The 27,812-nt window shown below is 38.1% G+C and overlaps 3 protein-coding genes across 9 annotated transcripts in view; 2 read left to right on the forward strand and 1 right to left on the reverse strand.

Annotated features, from left to right (window-relative positions):
• The window catches only part of TSPAN14 (tetraspanin 14), a 39,441-nt gene extending 35,314 nt beyond the window's left edge, over nt 1-4,127 (forward strand). For both annotated transcript variants that reach the window (XM_065843077.2, XM_065843076.2), the window contains exon 9: nt 553-4,127. In XM_065843077.2, the coding sequence (XP_065699149.1) occupies nt 553-624 (72 nt within the window). In that variant the 3' untranslated portion in view covers nt 625-4,127. The remainder of the gene's footprint in view (nt 1-552) is intronic.
• A 2,371-nt stretch (nt 4,128-6,498) lies between these two features.
• Nucleotides 6,499-26,034, reverse strand: LOC136104598 (rap1 GTPase-GDP dissociation stimulator 1-like). Its single transcript, XM_065843695.2, has 10 exons — nt 25,909-26,034; nt 24,002-24,130; nt 22,255-22,380; nt 21,468-21,611; nt 17,154-17,288; nt 13,903-14,028; nt 10,024-10,163; nt 9,017-9,143; nt 7,855-7,983; nt 6,499-6,632 (listed from the first exon to the last, which is right to left on the reverse strand). Exons 1-10 carry the CDS (start codon nt 26,027-26,029, stop codon nt 6,499-6,501), a joined length of 1,311 nt encoding a protein of 436 aa, XP_065699767.1. The 5' UTR covers nt 26,030-26,034.
• SH2D4B (SH2 domain containing 4B) overlaps nt 17,019-27,812 on the forward strand; it is a 110,773-nt gene continuing 99,979 nt past the window's right edge. For 3 of the 6 annotated variants that reach the window (XM_071811752.1, XM_071811756.1, XM_071811757.1), the window contains exons 1-2: nt 17,132-17,314; nt 21,475-21,613. The gene's annotated coding sequence lies outside the window, so the exon portion shown is untranslated. The other 3 variants (XM_071811753.1, XM_071811755.1, XM_071811758.1) reach the window with 3 other exon arrangements.

A 27,812-nucleotide genomic window follows, 5' to 3' on the forward strand; every position in this document is an offset into this window, starting at 1 on the left:
GTACTAAAATGGAATTCTTTTCACATTCTGTATATATTGAAAAAAAAAAAATCAGAAAATTGATTGGATTATCCAAAGTTGTGAAATGAATGAAAATGCCTGGTTTGTAACTTTACCAATAGGTAAGTGTGAGTGGTGCAAGACTCACATAAACTTGGCTAAGCGGATTTTTTTCCAGCTCCAGGGCATCTAGAAGCTTCTTATTTTGAATGCTCCTTGAAGTGTTACATGAAAGCATCTTTTTCTCGTGAGTTCTATTTCCTGCAAGATTCTACTGCCTTTATTACTTTTTAGTAGTAGCCATGTTTTGAAGGATGTTCCTGGCTATGAAATAGCATCTGAACCTGCAAACATTTTGTAAATGTGTGTCTGTCTTCACAAGAGTAATTACACTGACACCAGTACAGTGTAATAGGGACATATAAGAAGTAGCTTCCCATTCTGCAATAATGACTAATGGTAATAGGCTCTAATTTTTAGGAACATTTTGCAGACTGGTACATTACAGGTGTTTAATCTCAAAAATGGTTTGTGTTCTTTTTGTCTTTTTAGATTTTTGGGATTTTCCTAGCCAGGACATTGATTTCTGATATTGAAGCTGTAAAAGCAAGTAATGCCTTCTGAATCTAAAAGCAGACGTGTGTTGCAAAAAAGTAGGTTTTACTGTTATTGGCAGGACACCAAGGTGGAAGAAATGCACAGACCATGAAATACTCCTGTTATTGAAAGCCTTATGTGGATTTTACCCCCTCATGCTTTTTGTTAGAAGCTGACTAAGAAAAAAAAAAGTCTCTGAATGCACACACCTGCCTACGTTTTTTCTAATGAGACAACTTGGTGCACCAGCATTGATCTCTGAGGAAGAAATGGAATTTCCCAAGACATTGGCAGAACACGTCTTAAAGATCATGGCAAGGAGACATGAAACTGCTGTTAACTCTTTCCTTGAAGGATTACAGTGAAGATTGTTCTGGTTTCACTCCCAGCTGGCATCAATCTCAAAATGTAATATTTTCAGAAAACATTCTGATTTCTTCAGAATCTTGAAATTATTTTAATCTCTACAGTAGACTCATGCAGTCATTTTTGGCAAGATACCAAGAAACCATCATCATCATGGTGTTGAAAATGCAAACCTTTTCTCAAGAGGGGAAAAATCTGACTTTATATAGCATTATATGTTAAAAATCTCAGTTTCAGGCAAGAGGGTGTGAATCCCTGATGCTGTTTCCTGTCTGAAAAAAATGTAAATATTCTTTATTTATAGAAGAAAACTCTTAAAATGCTCAGCTTTTTATTGATCTGTTTTATCTTTTAAGAGTGCTGCCTGCAGAAATCTCAAGATGCAGCTTGTTTCAGTAGGTAGCAAGCATACTGTGCTAGCTCTTGATGATTTTTACCTTTCCTCTAGTTTATCTCATAACTCTTACGTTGATCTTCACAAGTCCTAACTGCTAATATCAGAACTGATGAAACACATTTAAATTCAGTATTCATCCCTACTGAAATCTGTTTTTAATGAGGAAATATGCATTTAGTAAAAGAGTTGTTGAGTTTTTAAGTCTTCTGGAAAGCTATTGAATCATCAGTTCTGATTGTATTCTGATGCATGGTTCAAATGTCAGTCACAATGTGGTGAGCCAGAATGATTTCTTCACAGTAATTTTCTGCATCAAACTGAACTATTCCTGCTGAAGTTTGTTTTTTGGGGTTTTTTTTAAGAGAAGAAAACTAAACTCTCTTCTTCCTGTTCTCCGTTCTTTGGGGTTTGGTAGATGGATCTGTAGTTCAGTAACAGTTCCAGTTTTCTCTAAAAGACTTTGGCATAGTATTTTTAGCTTTGAGATAGAAGTATTGACTGAGAATTTCTTGAAAGTAGCTGTCAGTTTTACTGTGGACCATATAACTAACATTGTTTACTGCTTCCAGTGACACCAATTTTTTCAGGGAGAGCAGGTTTATTTACAGTGCCTAACATAGTGTAAATTTTAGAAAAGTATATATTTTTATAATTGTATTTTACTACATGTAGTTTGCCTGAAGGATTTAATACCTGTATTTCCAAAGTATAATGGCTCTCTTTGGAAGCCAGACTTTTAAATATCTTCTCTAATGTCCTTTTTTCTATTATGCATGTATTAACAATCATTTCACTGGCAAAATCTGATCAACAGTAAGTCTTTGTCTGTATTGATTGTCCAGACATCTTACTAGCTTTTAATCTGTGAAGCACTTCATAGACAATGCTGTAATTCTCATGTGTACTTCAGTTCGACTTCCATAGTTCTATTTCTGGCCAGTGACTGAGACACAACAGGAAAAGGAAGCCTGTGTAAGGACGGCTGATTTTGTTACGGTAGCAGAGAACAGTCTGCAATCACTCATCTGAGAAACCTGAAAGTAAAATTGCTAGAAGTGCAACATGGATTTTTTTTTAATTTTTTTTCTAAGCTTTGGTGTACAACAAGGAAACAGCAGCAGTAAATTGCTGAGGGGAGAGCAAGAGGTGTTTCTTCTGTAGAGTCTTGAATTTTAAGTCTGTATTACCTATTTGTTGAATCTAGTCCATTAGAAGCAGCCAAAAACTTGCTGCTGTTACTGCTGCTTTGCAAGCAGCAGTGTCCAGCAACCTTTGCTTTAAACTCTGGTGCTTGAAACTTTACAACACCTCATCAACCAACTCACTCTGTTAAGGTTATGTGTAATAATCTGATGTATGTAAAATTGGAGAAGAATGCTTTCAATTTGTAACTTTTTATTCTTAAAATATTGCATTGAAAACTGTGTCTAAGGAGTATATTTCCCTTTGCCACTTTTTGATGCAGAAAGCTCCTAATGCTGGGAAGTAATTTCAGCACTTGGTGAAAATCATCATGGTGTCAAAGCGATCTGCAGAGTTCATACACTGAAATTAGCTGCTGGCAAGAACCAGTGTCACAGATCAGGAGTCCAGCATCTGCAAATCTTGCCAATTTGCCTGAAGACAAATGAATACTTGGTTTCTTTTTGAAGTACTGTTTAAAAGCAAAACGGTGTCTTTCCACAGTTTGTTCTTATTGGCTTTGGCCATATTAACACCAGCTTTGTATCAATGCTCCAGTTATTTGGAACTGAATGCAAGAGAGAAAGTTCAACCTATTTGAGGATCTTTACATTCACGGAGTGATTTGTTTTCACTAAGGATAAACTTCTCCATGCATATTCAGTATCACTTTTAAAACCCTGGAGCTCTAGGCTGGTTTACTTCTAGACATTGTGAAGTGCTACCCCCATTGCTGGCACACGTGGCTTGTGTAATTTCAGACTTGGAATGGGAATACTTAGTTGTATTTAGCACCTTCTCTGAGGACCTGCAGTGATTCCATGGCTAAAGATTTAGGTTACGGTTTAAAGTTTTGTTAGCGAAAGCAGTTGGGTGTGAGACTGCTGCTAAAGCCTTGAAGGAGAAGCAATTCAATGATCTCACCAAGAGAGGTTTGATAAATTGTTGAGACTCCAGTGGTTGCATTTGGAACAACTCCACAAACACTACAATGGAAACAAGTTTTTTAATGAAGATGTCATATATCAGATCAGACTTGAATAACTAGACTGAGAGAAGGAAACTTTTCAGTGTGATCGCTTTTATTTCTCAGAAATGAGCACAATTTATTTCTGTGAAGCAATGTATTTATTTGTCAGTATGTTTGACAGTGCAACTGCCACTTTGTTTCTATTAATATATCTGCATTTGCACAGTTTCCCTGTATGTGAAGATGGTGAATATAAGCACTGACAAAGTGCAGTGACCAAAGGAGAATCAGTTGCCTCCTGAATATTTCTTCCCAAGAGGTGTTTAGTTTTGGTGACCCTCATATGGTGCCATATGGATAGACATGTACCTCCAGTCCTTTGAGGAGGTTGATGTGGCAATTAGTTTATACGTAGAATTGCTTTGGTTTTTGTCTCCCCATTCCATCCTTGTCTCTTCCTTCCCCCTGCCACCTGTGGATTATCATGCAGCTTGAACATTGTTTAGCCAGTGGAAGAGGAGGTTCTGTCTCCTGAGATGGCTTTTCTGAGTGACTTTCAGTATATTTTTTTTCCTCAAGCCTTAAATTTGATTAAATAAAATTTAATGTTTTGTATTCTTGGAGTTTTATTTCTAAAATTTGTTGTTTCTGGTCACTAATATTTCCCTCTCTAAGGTTTGGACTGGCTACTGAGACTACAGTTTGTGAATTACTACAGAAGCGATAGAAGTCTGTTCGTGTGTGTATTTTGCTGAAATTAATTCTTGATTTTTATTTGATTTTTTTTCAGTCTGGGCTGCTGAATAATAGATGACACTGCTTTTCTCTCCATTGTTAATGGAAAGCCATGAACAAGTGGAGAACTGCAGAATGGTGTAGAGAAATTCTTATACTCTGGACACCCAAAAAGTTGAAACTGCTATTTGCACTTTGGGTGCCATTACCTACAGTTATTGCTCCTGTGATATGCACAGTCTGTAGTTTGTCAGGTCTGAGCAATGTTACTGGAACTCTTCTTAAAAGAGCAGAAGGGAAGTAATTTCCAGGTTTGAAGATCTTTGCAGAAATCAATTTGTCTGCTGCTTTGACCATTGTAACATTTCTATAATGCATTAAAACCTGATTTTAGTTTTAATAAGGTCAGAGAAACATTTAACTAATAGGTAATGACTACATTAGAATAATGCAATATCTGGAATTAGATACTCTAGAATGTTGAGGCTGGATCATTTCTGATAAGAATAATGTAACTTGAATGTGGCTATTTGGTGTGGGCATATAGAACTTGTAACACATAATGATGTATATCATACTAATGCCTGGTGTAAACACAACCCCAGATCTTATTCTGAAATTGTCTGAAGCTACTTCTTATTTTGACATTGGAAATGTATAGGATGCCCATATCCCTGTGCTTAAAGCTAGAGGAAACTGCACATGGTTCAGCTCTTGTTTTTCTTTTCTCCTACTGTGTGGTCGAAGCCAGCTTGTGTGTTACCAGGTGACTTCTCTGGGGGCATTGTGTGAAATCCCCTTTCTCCAGAGTACTTCTGAAAGTGATACTTGGTGGTGAATGTGTAGTGGGTTAAATAGTGTTAACAAGTTTTGCAAGTGGGAAAGTTTTTGCAGGAACAAAGTTGTAATGTTTGTTGCAGACTTAAGCTGGTGATACTCAAAATTGTTTGAGAACAGGAGGCCTTGTTGACTTTTAAGTATTCCCTGTCCAATACCATTTTTTTCAAGGTCAGTACTTCTCTATTATTTTTTCTCAGTAACTTTTACTGCTGGCTGAAAAAAAAAAAAAAAAGTAATTGTTCCATAACTCTTCAGTGTCTACTACTACAGGATTTTGAATTTGATCTCACAGGTCTTGGCAACATGAGTCTGCAACATACTTGCAAGTGCTTTAAGAAGTTCCTACAAAAACAAGTTGTGCAATAGATCGTGTTCTTTTTATCAAGTGACCATTGTTAAATATGAAAGTTTTCTGCAGAAATATTCAGAGACGTTTGTTTTACTACAGTTTTCGTAATCTTGAAGTTAAACTCAGGCTCTCTTATTAGAGATAATTTAATGAAATTCCAGCTGCCTCCAAATCTTCACACATGCCCACTTGTAATTTCTAACTAGCTTTAATTAGTACATTGTCCAAGCTCTGTATGGACATTGATTGCATTTTCTTGTAAAGCTTGCTTCTACTGAGTCTTTCCAGGTTATAATAGCTGCAACTCTGAAATTAGGACAAGACTGTGACCTCAGATACTTAGGAATATAGATTGTGACACTAGCAGGTAAAAACTCAGACGTGCTTTAAAATTGGAAATCGAAGGGGGAATTGGATTAAAGGTATAGTTTTGTGGTGGTTTTGACATTTTCAGTTTACAGCTGGGCTAACAGTTTGATTCTCAATGTGCAGAGGTTGAACTGGTACCAGTTAGCCCTTGTATTGTTTTCAAGCTACAGTTCTCACCTAATCTAAAACCTCATTGTTTCAGATTGTATGATATAAGCTTGAGATTTCTTTGGTAGTGATTTTAAAGTCCTGTTGATATAAGAAAAAATTGCAAGTGATACCCTGATTTGACAAAGCCAAGCAGGTTAAAATTGTATTACAGAAGTAATTGCCTGATGCTTCTCATGTGATGTGTTTTACAACTACTTGCTTGACAGGCCTTATTCCTACTGCTGTGTGTTATTAGATCAGTGAAGAGCAGCAGTGATACAAATATCTGTGGGCCAATTAGATGAGCAAATGAGGTTTGTTGTTGTTTTGTTTTATGTGTTTGTGTGTGTGTGTTTTTTTGTTTGTTTGTTTTTCTGTTTTGTGTTTTGTTTTTGTATGAACAGCTTTAAAAGCAGGAGCTGTACCGGTGCTTTAATGGTGTTGTGCAGCAGCGTGACAAATGCAAGGTGGTGTTGGCAAAGCTGGTGTTTGATTGCATTTGCCGCAGCAGCAGTGCGGGGTAGCTGTGGGGAAGAGGAGAGACTAGTGGGGTGTCTCTCCTCTCAAAACCTGTAGTGTTGTGACTGCTTCCTTGACCACATTTGCATTGCTGTGACTGCAGAGTTGTTCGAGGGTTTCTTTAATCTTGTCCTCTTCTATTTCTTGTCTCAGATCACCTGAATGGGAGATGAAATGCTGACTTATTGCCATGACACAGCATAGTGGCTCCTAACAATTGTAAGATAAAAGTTTGGAGTACTTGCTGTTTAAAATGAGCTGCTATAATTTAAATTTCAATAGATACCCTTTCAGCCTTTGGAAGTATTGAACAGGTAAAGACTTTTCTTATTTTGTTTCTCCTGTTTGACTTCCAAGAACTGGCTGAACAGAAGAAAAGCACTTTGAAAATACAATACAGGACAACTTCCAAGTTTTTTTTGCCTGTGTGCTCTTTGTTAGCCTTCCATATTAGTAAGACTCAGCTCTTAATGCTACGGTTAGGACTTTTTCCAGAGCACTTTATAGACTATTAATCACATCAGTTGTATCAGTACTCTGTATTAGCACTGAAGGATGCAAATGCTTATTACTATTCCAATATCTGCGTGGCTACAGGGAAAATATAGGGCAAAATCCAGCTTGCCTGCCAATACAACGTGGCTCTAGGATTTGAAAGGCAGCTCCCCTTGTGGCAGATCCTTGCCTGAGCACAAATCATTTTCAATTTACATGATTTATGTATTAAGATGTGAGAAATTGGCATGAGATTTTAGACTCCTGGTTTCATTGTGGCATTTTGAGTTGGTGCCACACATCCAGTATGATCTCGCTTGGAGTATTTGAAGTCTTCGCTCACCATGGAGTGAGAGAAACTGAGATTGCAGCTTTTGGGTGTTTTACTAGAAGTTGCTGTGCAAAGGCAGCATTGCTAAAATAGCTGTTTTATCTTGGCTTCTGATTTGCTTACAACTTAAGGCAGAACCAGCGTGTGCCTGCTTGTGGAAAATGGTACAGACTATTTTTTGGAACACAAAAATGGTGTGGTACGTACAGGACTGGGGACTGGCAGACATCTGTGCATGGTGAATTTGGACAAAGATGTCTTTATTACAAGGCTCTAATTTTGCTACTTCAGCAATTGATTATGCCACTGACTCACTACAATAAAGCCTTTTTGTGTGGTTTTTTTTTTTTTTATTCAACTGATGGTTTAATCAACTTTTCATAAAGAAACTGCTTGACTGGGATTTCTGGTGATCAGTAAAGAATGAACCTCTTCAGTATCCTTTACTACTCACTGACTGCAACATTGCAAGGAGCACATTTCAATAACAGAAAACATTTGTTTTCATCACAAATGTCCATCCTTTCATCACAGACAATTTAAAATGAAATTACCTGAATTAAGAAGACTACACAAAAGACCCATTGAATTATATTTCACCTCAGGACTTGTATTCTCATCTTGCAGAAGTTTGTGTAAGCTTTGAACTAGCTGTGATTCCTTAAAAGATTCTTCAAGGGTTTCTGAAAATAAAAACCAAATACTTGAGTTGTTGCCTGAGAAGAAGCTAGAAAGTGAATGTGCTTGCTTTTTAAAACCAAAATTCCTGACTGGCTTCATTTCAAATTGGCTGTACAGGGATGTCTAGGGCATCTGTTTTCTGTATTGGAGAAGTTCTTTATTTTCTTTAGTGTTTCTTCACTGGCCCCATTCTAGAAGACAGAACCTGTATACTATAGATTGTGTAAGAACTTCATAATAGATTAAAATTTGCAATGATCAGTGCTAGAAGTGTTGACTCACATCAGTTGCCCAGTTGAGTTTGGGAGCCTCAGAGGTTGACCAAGCAGTAAAATGGGCTCTTTACTGTCTTATTTGTTGGTGTAGGAAATTCCAAATTTCCAGTTGACTATTTCTTTTCAATTTCTCTTTTTGATGTATTTTCAAATGTGATCAATCACATGGGAAAAATCTGAAAACAAATTAGACTCAATCTCTCTGAAAATTAGCTCAGCAAAAGTAGTTAGAACCTTTATAGTTTTCTCACTCGTTTCATTTTCAGCTTCTACAAGACCCTTTTGTGTATGCTTCTGCTTTATTTTCTTCTACTTTTAAACATCTGTTTTCTGAAGATTATTTCTTCCATTTGTAGTCTTCATTGACTATTCAATCTGTAATTTGTCCTTAGTGTTGTCTTCATTTAGACTTTCTCATCCTTTTCTCTAGTCTTTACCTCTATTTTCCTTCTGTGGTGTTTAGAGTTTTGTTTGTTTGTTTCAGTGGGTTTCTAGCATCATATCATGCTATTTAACAGATTGTGCTTGTCTATACAACCTGATCATTTGATTCTACCTTAAACAAAAAAATCTTCAAGCTATTCCTGAAGCCTGTTGCTTTTGTGATCTTCTGGATGGCTGACCTTTATTTCATGGTGAAGCGCTAAATCTAGATGAGAAACATGCCTTTTTCTTATATGTTATGTGGAATTAGCAGCATTACAATGTTTCTTACTAATTAAAGAGCTGGCACAGATAAATGGTTTTAGGGGAAAAATACCTAAATCGATTGCAGATGCTATTGCCAAGGCATCCAGAGCCTCATTCTGCAGGGCAGTGTGTTTGCTTGTTGTCATGGAAACCAGATGCTTCACTCCTTGTGCCTCCTGGATGGCTTTGACCACTTCCTGTTAAAGCAAAAAGGTAAAATATCACAGATGGAAATCTGAGTTATGAATGAAGACAGAAATGAGATTGCACTCTCATCCTCTGAATTAATGGAAATTTACCCATTGCAATGCAAACTGAAATTTGAAGACTAGAGATAACATTTATTTTGGCAATACACATCTGTGTAGGCCTGGTATAGTTTACTTTGGAATATCAATACTTAAAATTACATGTATGCACGTCTATAAGATAAAATAGATATATTTTGTCTCAAGAGTTTTAGTTCGACCTTATTCCAATTTTTCATTTCTAGTCTTCAAACTAGCAGAGATTCATCAAAGCCTGTGCAGATGGTATCTACTTTTTTGTCACTACCTCAAAGTAAAGCACAGTTGGGGTGCCTGTGTATAATAGCAGGATTTATGAGAAACAGCAGCCTGTTGTAACATGGTAGTGCATACAGATCACCCCAGATTCATCCGTCACTAGGTAGGTAAGTGCACTCTTGGAGCTCCTGCAGCACTGGCATTTGGGACAGGTCTGGGTTCTTTTTGCCATTTTAATTTGAAACTTGAAACTAACATTTATGGAAATAGAAAAGCTTTACCTGCTTAGTGTTTGTCAAGCCTTAGTCAAGCAGAGTAAAAGTTGCCAAGTGATAGTAAACAACCATGTTGCTCTTTTCTGGGCAGCATCTGTGCCATGGAGAGCGCTGCTTTCCTGCTCACCTCGCTCTTCCTGGTATTGAGGCAGACTAGAGGGGTTTTTACTGTGAACTTTCGTGTTTTTAATTATAAAGCTGTATGTGCTATTCAATACTTAACCCCTAGCTATATCAACAAGCTTTAAAAATTAAAAAAGGATAAAACAGGAACATCTCAGACCAATCTCTCTTACTTGGGATCTGTTGTGACGCAGGATGGATGCCAGCAGCCGATGTGCTTCTCCACGAACACCGCTGTGGTCATTAGCATTGCACCACTGCACCAGTCTGTTGAGCAGCATGGGGTCTTGGCCCAAGATTTCAGCTGCATCAGCTGAAGAGAAAAGCATCATCAGGAGACATTCAAAGTCAGACTTCTGAGTCTTTGTCACAGAAATGTGAATGTAGAAGTGGCTGGCACCACTGGGCTGAGCTCAGTATCCTTTAAGAGCTGTAACTAAAGCATCGGGCTTTTAAGAGATCTTGGAAATCTTTACCTGGAGAATGCCAATTGTGTTAGGGCAACTCTTGGAGGTAAAGAACAAAGTGAGTTCTTCTGATAGACCTATCTGTTTTAAGAGGCTGCTGAAGCAGGGCTTCAAATGAGCAGCTTTGTTTCTTTGGAAGCAAAATTTCTGTTGCTACATTGAAGATTTCATGAGGATAGTCCTTTTCCAGTTTGACTTCTTGCACTTTGAGCCCTGCACGAATGTAATCTTGGGCTCTTAAGAGTCTGTTCTTGCTATTTCAGTGCTGTTGTGGTTTAACCTGGCAGGCAGGTGAACACCACGCAAGCTATTTTCTCACCTTCCCCTTCCCCCTGCCCTGAATGGTGATAATTACTGTTGGTAGCACATAGGAAGCCAGATCTTACTACAGAATTGTAGTGTGGCTGTAATTGTATGTGTCATATCTTAAACGTGTTTTGAACTGTGTATTAGACATCATTGAATCTTTCAGTTAGTTGATTCTGTTCAATAGTTAGTTTTAAATTTTACATCTTGGTTCAACTGGAATTTTCTTCGGAGTGAAGGGTACCAGGAAAAAAGATTAAGAAAAAATAGTAATGTGCACAACTTAAGCTGTCGTCTTGTAGGAAGGGATTGCTCAACCTTTTGGCTTTGAGCACAGAGGAGCTGTTTTGTAAACTGCCAAACCGCTGTTTCCATGTGTCCTAGTTGATCATGGACTGAGGGTATAAATGCACAGCACTGCCAGCTGGGCACCAGAGGTAGCAACTGAGAGGCGAGAGTAGTCATAGGACAGATGCTCACTTTGGATATAGAATTATTCTATTTGCAAAAATATACCAGGTTATAAGATTTAATTCAACTTGAGGAGTATCACATAGTTATTTTTAATTTAGGGGTTTTTCTTGTTGACTTCATTTTGGTCGTCTTGGTTCCTGACCCTCCACCCCTTGATGCTGGAGGACAAGAGCAGATGAGCATTAAGTATGTGTTGTGTGCTCTGAAGAAGGAAAGATGTGGTAGGGGCCTTCATGGGAAGGATACTTTGCCTGAGAACAGTTATAAAGGATCTGTAAGGTTTTTCCAGTCTTTTATCTCTCTTTTAAAATAATTCCAGGCCTGAAAGAACCAGGGAGATCCCTGCTCTTTTGGAAGCAAGTTCAGAAACAGAAAGATGTGGGGAAAGGCCTGCATGGTTTTAAGATACTGAGAAGTTTGTCTCTTGGAGCTTTGCTGACTTAGGGAAGAACCAACATTAACATCTGGAACAGAAGGGGTAAGCTTGGCTGATTGGGGCATCACTCTGCTCCTGTTTCTTTACCTATCCCTTTTGTTTTGGGATATTCTGGAAAGAGTCAAAGCATACACTCTTCCTCTTTTGGGAAAGGAGATGGGGAAGGACAGATGCTTCCTTTATTTTATTTGTCCAGTACACTAAGGAACACTCTACAGGTCAAAATCCCATAAGGAATCTGGGATTCTAGCCTAGTTGAACATGTTTGTTTTGAGATAAGAGTTACTTGTCATTGCACAACCACCTACATATTGTCTCCTGTAACAGAAAGGCTTTTGTTTCTAGGTCAGATGTTACATGTTAGTCTGAGGATATCATGGTAATCCAGTTTAGTACAGAAAGCTGGAAGGGGTAGGAGGGTGGTGAGTGGGACCAGTGTAAGACGTTTGTTCAAAGGAGGCATCTTGACCTGCTTTGACAGGGACTTCCTGATGTCTACCAGCAATAGCACTCTTTGAGATAAAACTCAATTAGTTATTCTTAACGGGAACAGGAGCACCTTTTAACTTAGGGAACACCTAATTCGAATAAATTCTGTGTATTGAACTTTTAGTTGAACTAAAAGTCCTTCGGCTGTTCAGAAGTTCTTCTGTTCCTTTGAAGCAAAATAGCGGAAAAACAGGAGTTAACATCAATGTCTTTGCAGTGTGATGAAGGTAATGGACCTGACTGTAGCTTTCTGTAGTTAGAAAGAAACCCACTTCTTCTAGTCTGTAGGCCTCAGCATGCCCAGTGATTGTTAGAGTAATTAATTTATACTAGATAATGCAATTAACTAATTTAGTGGACTTTTTAGTAGATGTGTATTCCTAAGGGTTTCAGGCTGAGTTAATTAAGGGCAATATTAGCTCATAGGTAAACGGAGTCGAAAGTAATTAAAGGTGGGAGAATTGTGTGCTCATAGGGAGGAATGGATAAACACTGAATATCTCCTACATCTGTTTTTCTAATTTACACTTTGATATCTCTATTTTCAGATTCAGAAGTTGTAACTTTTTGTGCCAAATCCCAATTTCATACTAGGACTGGTAAATAACATTGTGTTTTTTTTAAAAAAAAAAGCCACAAAAAAAACCCCAAAACCCTACAATAATTTAGTGTTTGATAACTTAGATCTGTGTTATTATGATGTCTCAATTTTAAAAGCTAAATGGTCTCCCCTGTCACAGTACAGTTATAACTTCAGAGAAGTTTTATTACTTCCTCCAAAGCCTGAGAGGAAGAAGAGGCAAAGTTTCTGTATATTTTCCAATGTCCATTTCCTACCATGGTGAAATAAGTGAAAGCAGCTTTATATTGGACTGGAATCAATGCAGATTAATGAGTGCTAGATCTAAATTTTATATCATGCATATTCATTTGGAAAAGGATGCGAGTAGCTTACCATATCGAAGTGGTGTCTGCAGTGGTGTAAATGAGGGCAGCATGAAATGTGGGAGAGTGGTTTTTTTCCCCCTTCTGTATAACTAATGAATCTATGATTGCAATTGATCTGTACCAGCTGCCAGTTCCTGTCACAAAATGCTCATAACTTTTCTGGTTTTGACCTATTTCTTGTTATTCCTGCATAACAATGTGGTCTCTACTAATCGGTGTTCTAGAGCAGCTGCTCTGGTGATATGGAAGAATTAAAGTTCTTGTTTAAAGAACCAAACCCTGCAACACTCTGGTAAGAAGCTAGATAAGTTTAAGGATAAGTTAAGATGTTGTAATAAATCTTAATGTAATTCTGATGTTGTACACTTTGTATCTCAAAGTATAGAGTATTGTCTTTTCATACCCACCTCTGTGTGAGTAGATAATCCTATATTTCAACACGCAAAGTAAATTCAACATTTGAGCCACAACAAGATGATGAACCTGACTGTGTGTATAGAGAGACTGAGTGACTGGTAGAAACTAATTTCTCCAGCCTCTCTCCGTCTCAGCTCCCTTTGATCCTTTTATATTCTCTGGTTCTTCTATTGATTTGTGATCTGGCACCCTAAATCCTTAGCCTGTCTCTTTTCCATCATACTCATACCTTGCTGGTGTGTCTCTGGTGTAAAACATCTTCCTTTTAGGCCTTTGCCATTTCTTACTGAGGATTCTGACACTGGTTTATTTTCCATCTACCTCCATGGCTGACTGGGTCACTATGGAAGGCTTGCAGCCTCTGGCAACTATCCCTGTTGGAACCTCTCTGGATTGAGTGGAATTAGATTAGCAGGACATGTAACCTGTAGTCTCCTTGCATATCTGTTGACTTGCAAGGGGAGGGGAGGAGTGGGGTGTACAGTTGGCATCAGGAAACATGATGAATTCTCTACCTTGACCATCTGCTAACATCCGTAGTGTTTCAAGAAGTTTAAACTGTACAGGAGGCATCTCTGACCTTAGAAGTGCCTGAATCCGTTCTGCCAGACTTTCCTCCAGCATTTGAACCTTGTTAACAACTAGAAAATGGAAAAGAAAAAAAAAAAAGTTGATGTGAAGCTCAGTAACTATAAAACATTTGAAAATGCAGATACAACATAACAGTTGTTCTGTTATGCTCTTAGCAAAAGGTCCAACTTGTTAGTGCTCAGAAATGAGGTTGAGACTACCCAACTGTTTAGGCTTCTTTTTTGAGCTAAAATCTTCCTAGGAATGGCTGTTAATGCTCTTTTGGTTACTTTTGATCTCAGTCCTGCCTACAGTAAAGTACATAAAAGAGGATGAACACAGCATTATTGTTTCTTTTCCTCTTTCTAGTTATAATAGGTTATCCATCCACTTGCCCACTCACATGAGCAAGCCTGTTTGCTCATCTTAACTTGGTGGCAGAAGTGATTTATTTAGCCATATTTCTTGAGAATGGATTTTCTTTTTGTATTTGAGCTCATTGATCTCCTGTTGTTCATGCCTTTGTTTCTGTGCTTTACTCTTCTAATTCTTGTGTGTTTGCTCCAGTCACTAGGGCAGTAATCCCTGGTAATAATCAGAGGCTTGTCTGGAAAGAGTCCTAATGCTGCTTAACTGTACTAGCAAAAGCTGCTTCCTCCAGAGCAATTTTCTTCCCATCTTGTGTGTGCCTTTTTGCGTGTGTGTGTGTGTGTGGGTGAAACGACAAGACAGTGACATTAGGGAGACAACTGTTCTATACCTCGCAAATTGAGAAGCAGCCGCTGTTAAGTAACTTGCTCTTAATGGTCTTGTTTTTGTTGGCACAGGCTTGCTACGCTCACTAGAGCATAATGACCTTTTTAAAATTTTTTTTTTATAAGCATCTGTTCTCTTTTAAGATCACTACTTGAACTGAAGACTTTCCCTGTGCACCTTTGCAAGTGTTGACCTATATTTAATTAAGTTTATAATTTATTTGGATTTGCACTCAGTATTTTTTTACAGGTAGCATACTATGTTGTTGAGTGATAGTTTATGTATTTCTGTAAATAATGTAGTATTGTGAGGGACTGTCTTACAGCTTCCATATTCTTATATGTTTACAAATTGAAGAGAGAAAAAAAGCACAGTGTAGGAATAGCATTTTAAGTGCTGTGCATTGCCCACATATTTAAAAAGATCCAAAATGGTTTGTAATAGACTTGAACAGAACAGATAATCAAAGCAGACTCTGTATTGATACACACACTGATTTTTTTTTTAATAATTCAGAGTTAAGCTGTTTGAAGTACAGCTGCAAAGAGTATTAAGATCTGCTTGTACTCTGTGTAGCTGACAATGATATGGGGTGAACGTGTAGGTTGCAGCCACATTCTTCTGGAGTTTTAGATCCTGTAATCTTTGCAAGATCATCTGCATTCATTGCTTTGTTAAGGAACTCCCAAGGAATGCCTGGGCTTGACACTGCAAAAAGTGGGCTGCAGTATCTGAGGAATGGGTTCTGTAGTGAGTTAGAATGTGATTGTCTCTGCCATCTCAAACTTGCTGTCTTTCAAATGAGATTAATTGGTATCTTTGCTGCTTGTGATCATTAAATCCTATTGTACATATTGCAGGAGTGAAGTCAGTGAAAATTAAGCCTGGAACACACCAAGGCTTATAGAAAAAAGATCCTTTTCATTTTAATAAAGATAGTTACATTTTGCCTACTAAATTACTCTCCTAATTTCAGCAGGATGGTTCGCTGTGATTTTTTCATGATTCTATGATTATATTCTAATAGCTCTATGTTAGGTCGTAACTGATGTGAGGTAGCTGCATTGCATGATTGAAATGTTGTGTACTCCATTAGCACCAAAAAGGAATTTGCATCTCTTCACAGAGAAATAAAATATACATAGAAGCAGTGAGGGGCTTATGGTGTGAAATATGGTTATTAAAATACTGAATAGACAGACATGGCTGGCTATTATGATCCAGAGAGTGTGATAAAACTATAAGCCAAACTAAATAAATTATTTGAGGGCATATAAAAAATAAATTGAAAGAAACAGGTGAACTTCTGAAGAGAGCTATCTGCAAGAAGAAATGAGGGTGTATTGGGCTTTAAAAGGAAGTAGTGGAAACAAAGTATTATAACAACCAGCATATCCTGGGGTTCCCACTTGTTCAAAACAATGATTGTGGTTAAAACTGTTCAACTAAGCACGCTGGCTAGTTTATGTAATAAAACTGGCAGATGACTTCAAGTTTTTATTTCCAGAAAATAGCATTGCTGTCATGCTCTTATCTGGAGTTCTGCATAGCAGTGTAAGGACTGCATTGCAGGGTGCTGTGCAGTTAAATTTCTAGCAAAACATTTTTGTCCTGAATTGCACTTTCACATGGAAACAGTAAATTTGAGATGAGAAGCAGCACACTTTTCTGATGTATTTAAACAAAAAGGTCACAAGAGTAGAATCACAGAATAGAATAGTTTTGGTTGGAAGGGACCTACAAGGCCCATCTAGTCCAACACCCTGCCATGAGCAGGAATGTCTTCAACTAGATGAGGTTGCTCAGAGTCCCATCCAGCCTGGCCTTGAATGTCTCCAGGGATGAGGCATCTACCACCTCTCTAGGCAACCTGTGCCAGTGTTTTACTGCCCTCATAATAAAAAGTTTCTTACACCTAGTCAAAATCTCCCCTCTTTAGTTTAAAACCATTACACCTTGTCTGTTGCAACAGGCCCTACTAAAAAGTCTGTCCTCATCTTTCATATATGCCCCTTCTAGGTATTGTAATTTTTAAGTGTGTTAAAAAGGCCAAATTTGCAATTAATATTTGCTATATAGAAGAGGAACAGATTTATGAAATCCTTACCAGCTGTGATGTGATAGCTCCACCTCATACTCTGTATCTTAAGTTAATATCCCTGTTCTGCATTTTTGTCTTGAACTACTGTGTGCTGTTAATATGAAACCATTTCAGCAGCTGGCAATGAGATCACGCTTTATTATGTTTAGTCCCTTTATGTAGATAGGAAGTCTTGATGAATTATTCAAATATATGTCTCTACAGGGAGAAAAAAGGTTAATTGCCCCTCAAAATACAAGAAACTGGAGTTGGTGACTTGGACAGAGCTGCACAGATCACCCTTAAATGACCCATCTTTACAAAGAAGCACAGTAAGTCAATTGTCCTCAAACTCTGTACCTGGTATAGCAAGGTTTCGCAGTGCACTGAGTGCAGCATGTTGAACAGAGACATCCCCACTCTCTACATGTTTCTCCAAAAGATCCAGAAGCTGATGTATGACTCCCAGCTGTACCATTCGTACACAGTTGCCATCTGAAGAAAGAGGCGAAACGAAGCAGGTGAGACAAGATACACAATGATAGAAATTAATCATGCAAATTGAGAATTCAAGGAGTTTTTGCCTTGACTGTTTAAATGTCTTGATAAGGTTGAGGCTGTAGCTTCAAATCTCTAGAGATAAGTGGACTTCAGCCACCTGTGAACCAATGCTGAAACACCTTCTAGTAAAACTTAGCTTGAGAGTGCTTTCCAGGGACGGTCACTGTCAAATTCAAAACCATGTGTTCTTCAATCAGTTTCTTCCTCAATACTGCTTTATTTTCCACTATATATGTGGTAGAATACTGGTGGCATTTTCTGTTTCTACACAAGATAGACTTAATCCTCCAATTTCCCTTGTCTACTAGTTTAAGAGACTGTTGTGAGACCAGCGATCTTATCCAGCAGTGGTGAGTCTGATAACTAGTTTTATGCTGCTGTTTTTCCTTGTATTCAATCAAGTAATTTCTCATTAACTAATCAGCAAAAGAATCAGATCTGGGTTTTTATTACCTGTTTGAGAAACTCAGTTTCTGAAATGAGAAGTCTAATTGTGGTGCCCTTATGTGAAGCTAGGAAAACATGAGCTGACCTAGAGAATTCTGATCTGTTTAATGCTGATGAAGGAGCAAATTTGTATATTCCAACAACTGCCATTTTGTCCAATACATGCTCTGCAGTATTTTCTCAGTGCATGTCTGGTATGTCCCTGTCTCTCTTTGAGAACTTGCTCTGCAGAGGTGACAGCCCTTTTTTTTTATCAGAAATTACATAGCTCACCTTGATAGGAAATGAGAAAGGGTTCTTCGAAAGAGCAAAAGGACACCCTGCATATTATGGTCTGCATTCTTCACAAAGGAAGTGTTTTGAAGATGCCATTTGACAAATATTTTTCTGTATTCTATGCGGCTTACTGTACCTTGAAAGAAGTATATTCCTGACACCATTCAACATTTCCTTATTGCTATGCTGTTACCTTGTGAACGCTGTTCATTAAAACTTGGCAAAAAATGTGAATGTTATGTAGGAAGACCACATCTTCATCTGGGGTAAATGATTATCCATGGAACTATACAGACTTCATACAAATAGAGAGTCTGGCCAAAAGTAGCTTTAGGTGCTTCTCATCTCACTAACTGCGTGCCTAAGATGTACAGACTTCTAATTTTTGTGTGTATATCACTTAAATGGCTCTAATAATTTTAACACCTTTGCTGGATTGAATGTTGTATCCACCCCCAAGTAGCAGAAACCTTCATGTTCTCTTTTGAACCAGTGCCCTCTATTCCTTTCATCCCTTAGCATTTCCATTAGTAGCATATTTTTTTCCTCTGTAGAAGTACATATGTTGAAGAAGAATTTGTCAAATGCTTACAAAAGTAGATGTTTACATAAGAGAACTGTCAGTCTGAAATATTTTTGCATGAGTAGAATTGAAACTCTTTTGATATCAATTTATGCATATACTTCCTCTAAAACGGATGTGTTTGTGATTCTTCAGATATCCTCCTGCCTTTTCCTAATCTTTGGGGATTGGAGTACATGAGGAAAATTGCACAGTCCTCTCTTAGGAATAGGTTCTCTAGGAGCAGACAATCTCGTTTGGTCTGACAAAATTCTACAGCAAAAAGACTTTGATCTTCGTATAGCCTAACCTTAATTTAACTTAATTTCTCTCTTCCCCCCACCTTTCAAGGCAAAGAATGGCAGAGCATTTTCCTTTTGTAGTAAGGCATGAATAGGCAGAACCCATTAGTGGTTGCCTTGCTTTGATTGTCACAGAGCTCCAAATTGGTTCTCTCTCCTATGGATTTTTGCTTGGATAGCAGCAGAACCTACAATTTAATGGCTCTTAGTTAAAGTCTGATAGGAATAGCCACTTTCAGAGCTGCAAAAGCTGTCTGTCATCTTTTCACTGCCTCAGAAGTCATTTGATGCTGAGATCAGATTTCTATAGCATTTTTTTTTTCCTCTTAGATTAAAGGCTGTGCATATATCAGTGGCACATCCTGGGGCCTGAAAGAGATTTTTCATTTCTTCCATATGAAACATCTAATGGGGTTGTGGGGGAGTTGGAGGGAGAACAGTGAGTGACAAAGCAAACCATTCAGCTGAATAAATTGAACACAGCCAGTTTAAAGGCACCAAGGGCATTTCTGTGGCCTTTGTAGAGCTGTGATGCACAATGACTGATTCAGAGCAAGGTATAACACACAGAAGAAAGGGAGTCTGGAAAGGATGGGGGCTGTGGGAGGTGGAGAGATGTGTGTATGATAGCTTGCTTTAAAAAAGGAAAAAAAAAAAACAAACAACAAAATAAAAAACAAAAGGCAGACAAAAACCTTCCAAACCCAAACAAAAAGTAACAAATACTACACAAACAAAACAGGTGAGACTGACCAGACTAGCTAAACATTCAGACAGAGGTAAGGAGATATTTTATGATAATTAAGCATATATTAAGATAATTAGGCACATACTAATGCAGAAAATTTAGCAGTGTTGAAAAGCTCCTTTTTTGTTGATTGAATTTGAATCCAGTATAGTGGCGGTCAGTAAGAAAGAACAGAAAACATGGTGCAGTATCTTGTGCTGAGAGATTCAGCACAATATGCCTTCCAGGAGTCTGTTTGTAATAGGCTCTCTGTGTTTCTGTCTGCATAGTGTCAAGGCTGATTGCTTTGTATAATAGGAAAATGCAAAATCTCAAAACAGCCATTTTATCTTTCTTTTTCCCCCCATGACGTGTCAGAGTAACCCTTCCTTTCTAAAAGTGACTTGAAACCTAAAACATCAATACCTGTACGTTGGGGTTTCTTTTATATTTCTGAGAAATGTATTTGCCATGAAACATTTCCTGAGTCTCCCCTCTAATAATGTGTCACTTAGGAGAAAAAAAAAAAAAAAAAAGGAAAACAGTGTGAAAACTTGCATACCTGACCAACCTATTTTTCGTTATTTTATCACTCAAACTGCTTCAATATTATTAACATCTCTAATTTTATGGTATGCAAATCTCCAGTCTGCAGAAAAGCAAGAATGTCACTGGTTCAGAGCCAGAGAGCAATGAAATTTAGTAGTATTTCCTGTTCTCCACTCACCAACAGTGGCTTTCCATCTTTGAGGGGTAGAGCATAACCAACCTTGCCATTTTTTGTAAAATTAGCAACAACCATTTATCCTGTCTCTGTAGCTGTGTGTGTTTGTATGTTATGCAAGTACCAGCTTTCTGGGACATGATGCCGCATCCCTTAGCAAAAAACTTCTGCACATAGCGTGATAAATGGAGAACATCTCTTATCTGTTTATAGTTAGCTCTGAGCTGTTCTGTCTGTCTCTAGGGAGATTTGAATCAATGACTTAAAGTTTTTTTTATTTGTTGTTTTGTATTTTTGGGTTTTTTTTCAGTTAATAAAGATCTTTAAATTGTTGATTCCTTTGGAATTTGGGGTAGTGGGATGTAGTGTAAGTGTCCAGTTCTTGATGTTTGATTCTTCAATCTGTATTGCCCGAAATACAACATAGCAGGGCCACCTAAACTAAGTTACTATTAGGTCTAGCCTTTTGTGTTCTTCCTGAAGCCAGCTTAAATACTTAGTGAAAAATCTATGTCAGCAATATGCGTAGTCTGTTTGTAATAGATATGTAGATAGATGCAGAACTTGCATGACAAGGAAATTCTTCTATTTAGTTTGTTAATCCAAATACTCAAAGTATGTGCACAGGTTTGGAATAGTGAATGAGGGAACATGAGTGGTTCAATACCATTTGAACTTAAATGATTAGCTTTCACTTTAAAACGAGCTCTTAGACCAGCTCTGAAAGTAGACTGGGTGTGAACTGACAACCACAGGTACAGTTACAATGGCCTGAAGTTCTGGTGCTTGTGTCCCTGTTCTGTGCAGGAGCAGTCGCAGTGGTATTACATGACTTGAGACAACATATGTATATGCTTGAAGGGAAACATGGCAATATGAGCACTAGGCTCCTATAAAAAGTGAAAGTGTGGTGTCTGAGAAGAATTCCCCTAAGAATTATTGAACAGGTTGCAGATGTGTCCATGTTAAGGAAATGAAAGCAACAGAAGCAGATGACAAGTCCTCTGCTAAGGGGACTTTTTGGTGTTGTTTCTTTATGTATCTGGACCATCAGTATTCACTTTTTTTTTTTTACCTCCCAGAAGCAGAGAGACAATGAGATCTGATGCAGCTTTCACAATGCATGTATCTTCGGCTTGTGAACTACCCTGGAGCCTCAGCAGGATCTCAGACAGCACCTCTTGCACGCCTGCCTCCACCAACTGCACTTTCAGAGCGTCTGTAAGGATCACAGTAAAAGCACACAAAAAGCTTCTTGGGTATTTGTTCAAGTGTTTCAAACTAGGAAGTTAAATCATTAAACTTTAGGCAGTCTTTCTTCCAGGTGCAGTTACTCTTTTTAGTTTTGTTTTAAGAGACTTTCTGATGCTAGGATATCACCAAGGCAGAGTGAGCAAAGCTTTTGCATTGATCTTTGACTTTTCTTGTATTGCCAGTCAGGAGTTTTCACATGTTTAAAATCTGTATTGAGCATCTAGATATTTTTAGCATATTAATTTCAGTTCTTGCTACACCACTGCTTAGAGTAGACATCTCTGTGATCTTTGGTTGTCTTTTTTTTTTTAATTGAAAAACCCCAATCCGTCTAGTCTGGTTTCCTGTTGCACAGCATAGAGAATGAGTTTGAATTTGCTATCTTATAGATGTGGAGTGCTACTGTCTCCCTTCTGTCTTTGGTGCCTCAACTATTAAGCTTCCAAGTCTTGCTTGTACCAGGAATTCTTATGTTCTTGTGACTTCTTTTGACTGAAAGGATTGCTGGTTCCATTAGTAGGATCCCATGGCAAACTCAGAACCCAGAGCTTAGGCTAACTACTAGTACCTTGTCTCCCCTCATTCCCTGAAGCTGAAAGGAGCCTTACCATTTTCTGCAAGTGCTTGCAGGATCTCAAAGACCATTTCTAGCCTCTCATGGTTCTCTGCTCTTCTCAGTTGTTTCACCAGCTGTTCAGCAACCTTTGTCTTGCTTAGAGCTTCCTTGGCAGTATCTGTGTATATAATAGTCAGGATTTTGAATGTTTTTTATCTGATTAAATATTAAAAGCTTATCTTACTAGAATCTGAAGTGATCAGATACTGCTTTGTTTTTGACTGCTTCTTCTGTTTTTATAGATGCTTCCAGCCCTTTGGATAGCACTGAGATAGCAAAACTCTATTCCATCCCTTCTCCCTTCTACTACTTTCTTTAATGCTATTTTTGTGTAACTCCTGTAGCTATGACCCTGTAATGAAATTGCCCCAATAGCTAAGAAAGCCAACAGCATCCTGGCTTGTATCAGAAATAGTGTGGCCAGCAGGACTAGGCAAGTGATTGTCGCACTATACTCAGTGCTGGTGAGGCCTCACCTCCAATCCTGTGGTCATTTTTGGGTCCTTCACTACAAGAAAGACATTGAGGTGCTGGAGAGAGTGTAGAGGAGGCGACAAAGCTGGTGAGGGGTCTGAAGCACAAGTCTGATGAGGAGCGGCTGAGGGAACTGGGGCTGTTTAGCCTGGAAGCTGAGGGGAGACCTTATTGCTGCCTACAACTACCTGAAAGGAGGTTGTAGCATGGAGGGGGTTGGTCGCTTCTCCCAAGAACACTTGACAGTGTTAGTTTTACAGTTGAGCTTGATGATTTTTAACTTCTTTTCCAACCTAAATGCTTCTATGATTTGAATAGCTGTCAAAATAATCTTGACTTAATTTCATTTGTAGTATGATTATTTAATACACCAAATTGGTGTGTGCCAGTTTGTAGTAGTAGTAGGTTTTCTGCCCTGATTAGATGGTCCTAGTCCTTCTGGGATCTGCAAGATGTATGTTAAAAAAATTCTTTTAAAGCTCACTGTGGTCTGGCATAGAACACATTTTAGTGGAATATGGTGTTAAGATAAGAGATCTATAAAGGAGAGACCTCACTGGAGGATGATGTAACTGTGATACCATACCCCTGGCCTGCCTCTCCCACTAAATGCAGGAAGCATTAGATCAAATTATACAGTCAGACCATCTGCAGAGTGTGGTGATATTTTTATACCCGTCTTTTTCTTCCATCAATACTTAAAACTTGTGTAAAGTAGGAAAGATGTATTCTAAATCAGTGGAGATGCCTTTTGATTTGAAAATTGTGTAAATGAAAAGGGAAGATGTTTCATTAAGGTATATAAACTTTTATTAAATAGAAATAAATTTTTAATAAATGAGTATTTAATGTAACATATCTGAAATAGCTGATACTGTCAGTTTATAACATGAAGTTTTGCCCTCTATACTTTTTTCTGTGTCAAAAACTGTCTATTAAATCTTAATTGTTTTAATATAGTACCAGCAATTGTTAGTACTCCAGGAGAGAATAGTTACTTCTCCAACACAGATACTGTGGGCAGTCCTTGATTAGATGTTGGTGTTTAAAAAACAACATCAAACCAAAATCAAACAAAAAACCCCCAACAAAACAAAAAACACAAAAAATCAAACCCCCTCACCCTGAAAATAATCCAACACAAATAACAAACCCCCCACCTCCAAAAACACCACCACCATCCATGGGCATTCTGCGTGTACATGGAAAGGCAGTGACAGTTTGAAGATGATACTTTGCTCCAAGATACAAAATCATTTACTTACCAAGGTCTGCAAGATTGCATAAGGCCAATAGATCAACACGGACAAGCGGTTCACTCTCTGCATAATCGGTTAATATTCGGACTAGTGATGTGATTACTCCTACCTTCACCAGCTGTTCCTGAAGATCCCCTAGTAATAGTAAGTATAGAAGTTAAAGGTGTTTAAATAACAACCAGTTAAATCGGTAGAAAGGGTCCAACTGACATGCTTGCAGCTTTTCTTTTTCACACTCTTAGAATTTGTACGGTTTTTATGCTGTGGGTTCAGGCTAATGCACATGTGTGGGGAATGCAGGTTCAGGACAGTTTTGCTAACCCTCCTGGTTCTTATTTGACTTGAGGAATTAAGCTGCTGTAAAAAAAAAAGAAAAAAAAAAATAATATGAGGGCAATTGCATGAGCATATCATGCAAAAGGAGGCTGAGGGGAGACGTTATTACTGTCTACAACTTCCTGAAAGGAGGTGGTAGCATGCAGGGTGTTGGTCTCTTCTCCCAAGTAACAAGTGATAGGATGAGAGGAAATGGCCTCAAGTTGTGCCGGGGAGGTTTAGATTGGATAGTGGGAAACATTTCTTCATGGAAAGGGTTGTCAGGCATTGGAGCAAGCTGCCCAGGAAAGTGTTCGAGTTGCCATCCCTGGAGGTGTTTAAAAGACAAGTAGATGTGGTGCTTAGTAACATGGTTTAGTGGGACTTGGCAGGTTAAGTTTATGGTTGAACTTGATGATATCTAAGTTCTTTTCCAACCTAAATGGTTCTATGATTCTGTCTCTACTACTAGTGTGGCTTCTAAAGCAAATTCCGATGGACTGCAGATCTTGGTACGTATCTGAAAATTGAATAAGGAACAGACAGTTGACTTATTTCTCTCAGGGAATGGGAATCTCAGCCTTATTATCCTATGGCTTATTTTGTTCTGAAGGGCAAGGAGATGGAAGGGACTGGAGACTCAAGATAAAGCAAAGTCTAGTCACAACTCTGCTTTCGGAGATCAAGTGTTCTGACTCGTATAGCAACTGTCCCTATTCCTGCTTTTTGCATGTTGGAATAATGTGTGTTTTTTTTTTTTCTTAAAAATATTTTTTTTTGCAAAATGACATTTTACCAATACACGGCTATTACAAGATACCACTGAGAGAGAGCAACGGCTTTAAAGCTGATATAGGGCAATCATCCTCTTCCAGTTTTTTGAATGTTAGTTGCTCAGCATGTAGGGAATCTTCAATTCTTGAACTCAAGATATCTTTGGAGTTTTTGTAGGCTGAGTAAGGTTGGTAAGCAGGTATAAATTCATGTGACTTAAGGGGGAAGTAAACAAACTACAGTAAGTAAAAATTAATTTTGTCCTGGTTCTAGTGTACTAACTACAGCTGTCTCTATCCACATTGCTGAGGAAAACACAGGTAACTTTTCTTTCTGTAGTTTCTCATGTCATGCACAAAAGCTTAATCTCTAAAATGATTTTATCAAATGCAAAGTTGTACTTCTAGCAATCTCCGCTGTCCAGTGACCTTGCTTTTTGACAGACTTCTTCAGCAAGTGCTTTGCTTTATAGATGCTGTTATTACTTTGGAAGAAGACTAAGCCATTCAGGATGTGGGCCCAAGGCAGTTCTGCAAAATCAAGATTTGTATGACGTGCTGCTACTCTTGTAGTTGCAGAACAGTTCTGATGAAGATGTATCATCTTCAAGTAAAAAGAAAAAAAAAATAGAGGGAAATCCAGAGTTTAGGAGGTGCTTGGGATTCATTCAACCTGGTGTCTGTGAGCTGTATGAATTGTATATTGAACTGGAGGGTGAAGTGCATTGTGTGCTCAGGTCTTATAAAAAAATTCTGAGTTACAATGCCATGTAAAATAATACCTTATAGCTAGGGAAAACAGGACTCATTTAAGTCAATACTTACGATTATCATAACAGATACGGCCAATAGCCCTCCCAGCATGAAGCAACATTTCTTGGTCTGTGCTCTCCAGCAAAGGTATCAAAGTTGGAACCAAATTTGCTTCAATACATGGTTTTTTCATTTCCTCTGTGTAGGTAAAGGACAGGGAGTTGTGCTTTTTTTGCCATGTTGAAATAGAACAATTGCAAGACCAATAGCTGGTAGCCATGAATCAAAACTCAAGCGGAAACATAGAGCTAATGTATTGTAATATTTTTTGTAGTAACACTGTAGTGCAACATACCATTCTTGGCTATCTCCGAAAGCACGTGGGCTGCTTTCACTGCACATCGTGGATTGCCCTTCAGGATTTTTGCCAAAGTTGGGAAAATCCCACTCTCTCTGAGTAGGCTGAGGGATCTCTGCTCTGTAATGATAAGAGTGTTAACAATACCTGCAGTAGATTTGCTACTAGTTTATTTACATGTTTCTTTGTTTTCTAGTGTTCTGAGTAGATATCTGTGGGATCCAAGATTCTGATGTAACAAGGTAGTTAAAGGCTGTCTCAGTCTAAATATATGAGAATAGTCATCTGAATTGCGGTAAGCATAGTTCCAGCTGATTATTCTGCTTCACGCTTAATCAGAGCACAGGTGGCAAAGCAAAGAGGAAAGCAGTTTCATCTTCTCTGACTATAAAAGGATGCTTGCATAAGGGATGGGAAGTCAGGGATTAAGATTCTATTCCTGAGGTATAACCTAGCAATTAATTTTGTATGTAGGCACATCATCTTTTATTAGATTAGCAATTAGAACAGTCAATTCCCTTAGCCTTTCTTCGTCAAAAATACGGCTAATTGCCCTTACGGTAGAGTAAATCGCCATCTGCCAGGAGATTAAGATAAATGCAGGTTTATGTCATTTCAGGAGAATGTGCAGAGACCTTGAAGACTTTCTTATAAGAAGACTAGGAACTACTTTTAAAATTTGTGACCTCATAAGGAAGGGTCACCGCAACTTAATCCTAGGAGTTTGTTTTGCAGTAAATAGAACATTAAATTTGGAATTTCCATGTAGCTTCAGTTGTTTTAGTGACCAGTAGCTTTATCTGGTCACAGGTAGATTTACAAGTATACAAACAAAAAAGAAAACACCAAAGCAGGCTGAGGATAGCTGTAGTTCCAGCAGCAATCACTTCTTGTAATACGGATAATCATCATAGACAGAAACGTCCAGTTAATGCTTTCAGATTGTGCAAATGGTTAAATAGTGATGAGGAGTGATACTTAGCTATTTTCTGTAAGAGCCAGGAGAATCCCATTCAGACTTTTGAGGATCTGATCTTCAGCTTCTGTGCCATCTCCACAGAGCCTGAGGTACTCCAGGTGCTGACTCAGGGTTTCTGAACAGAATGGGATGAAAGACTGTGGTGAGCCACTATGGAAAATATTTTGAGTTCTTTCTGGTATTTCTTTTCAGTGACAATGTCTGACCACAGGATCATCTGCTGAAGGGTTCAGATCTAAATATGCTCTTTAAATAATACTTTTAATCCAAGAGCATGAGGCAAAGGCTTGAGACATAAATATGCAGAGATAAATTCTGTCTGGAAAAATAAATTAACATAACTGTGGCAGAGTTTGAGGTGGAAGGAGAGAGAAATAATTAGAAAACCCAAATCAAACTTGTCGTTTCTAAATACCTCTATATCATAAAGATAGTACTTGCAGTTCAGCTAGCTGTGGCTGGTAGCAGGCACTGAAAGAATGCAAGAATGAAATGAATACGGTAACCAACTTCTGCCTTAGTTTACCACAACCTTGGCCTTTAGAATCTTACCTAGCATTTACATCAATGTGTTTAATGTCTTTCGATGGACTTTCATTCCATTAATTTAACTACCTATTTAAGTTTATTTATACTTCT

This window comes from Patagioenas fasciata, chromosome 8 (genome assembly GCF_037038585.1).
Source record: "Patagioenas fasciata isolate bPatFas1 chromosome 8, bPatFas1.hap1, whole genome shotgun sequence".
Lineage (NCBI taxonomy): Eukaryota > Metazoa > Chordata > Aves > Columbiformes > Columbidae > Patagioenas > Patagioenas fasciata.

Bases quoted from the DNA above. Each gene is read 5' to 3' on its own strand.
- LOC136104598 (XM_065843695.2), bottom strand. From the start codon at position 26,029: ATGAAAAAACCATGTATTGAAGCAAATTTGGTTCCAACTTTGATACCT. The intron at 22,381-24,001 runs GTAAGTAAATGA...TTATATACACAG, and splicing joins ATGCAATCTTGCAGACCTTG to ATACTGCCAAGGAAGCTCTA. The intron at 21,612-22,254 runs GTAAGGCTCCTT...TGATCCTTACAG, and splicing joins GCAAGCACTTGCAGAAAATG to ACGCTCTGAAAGTGCAGTTG.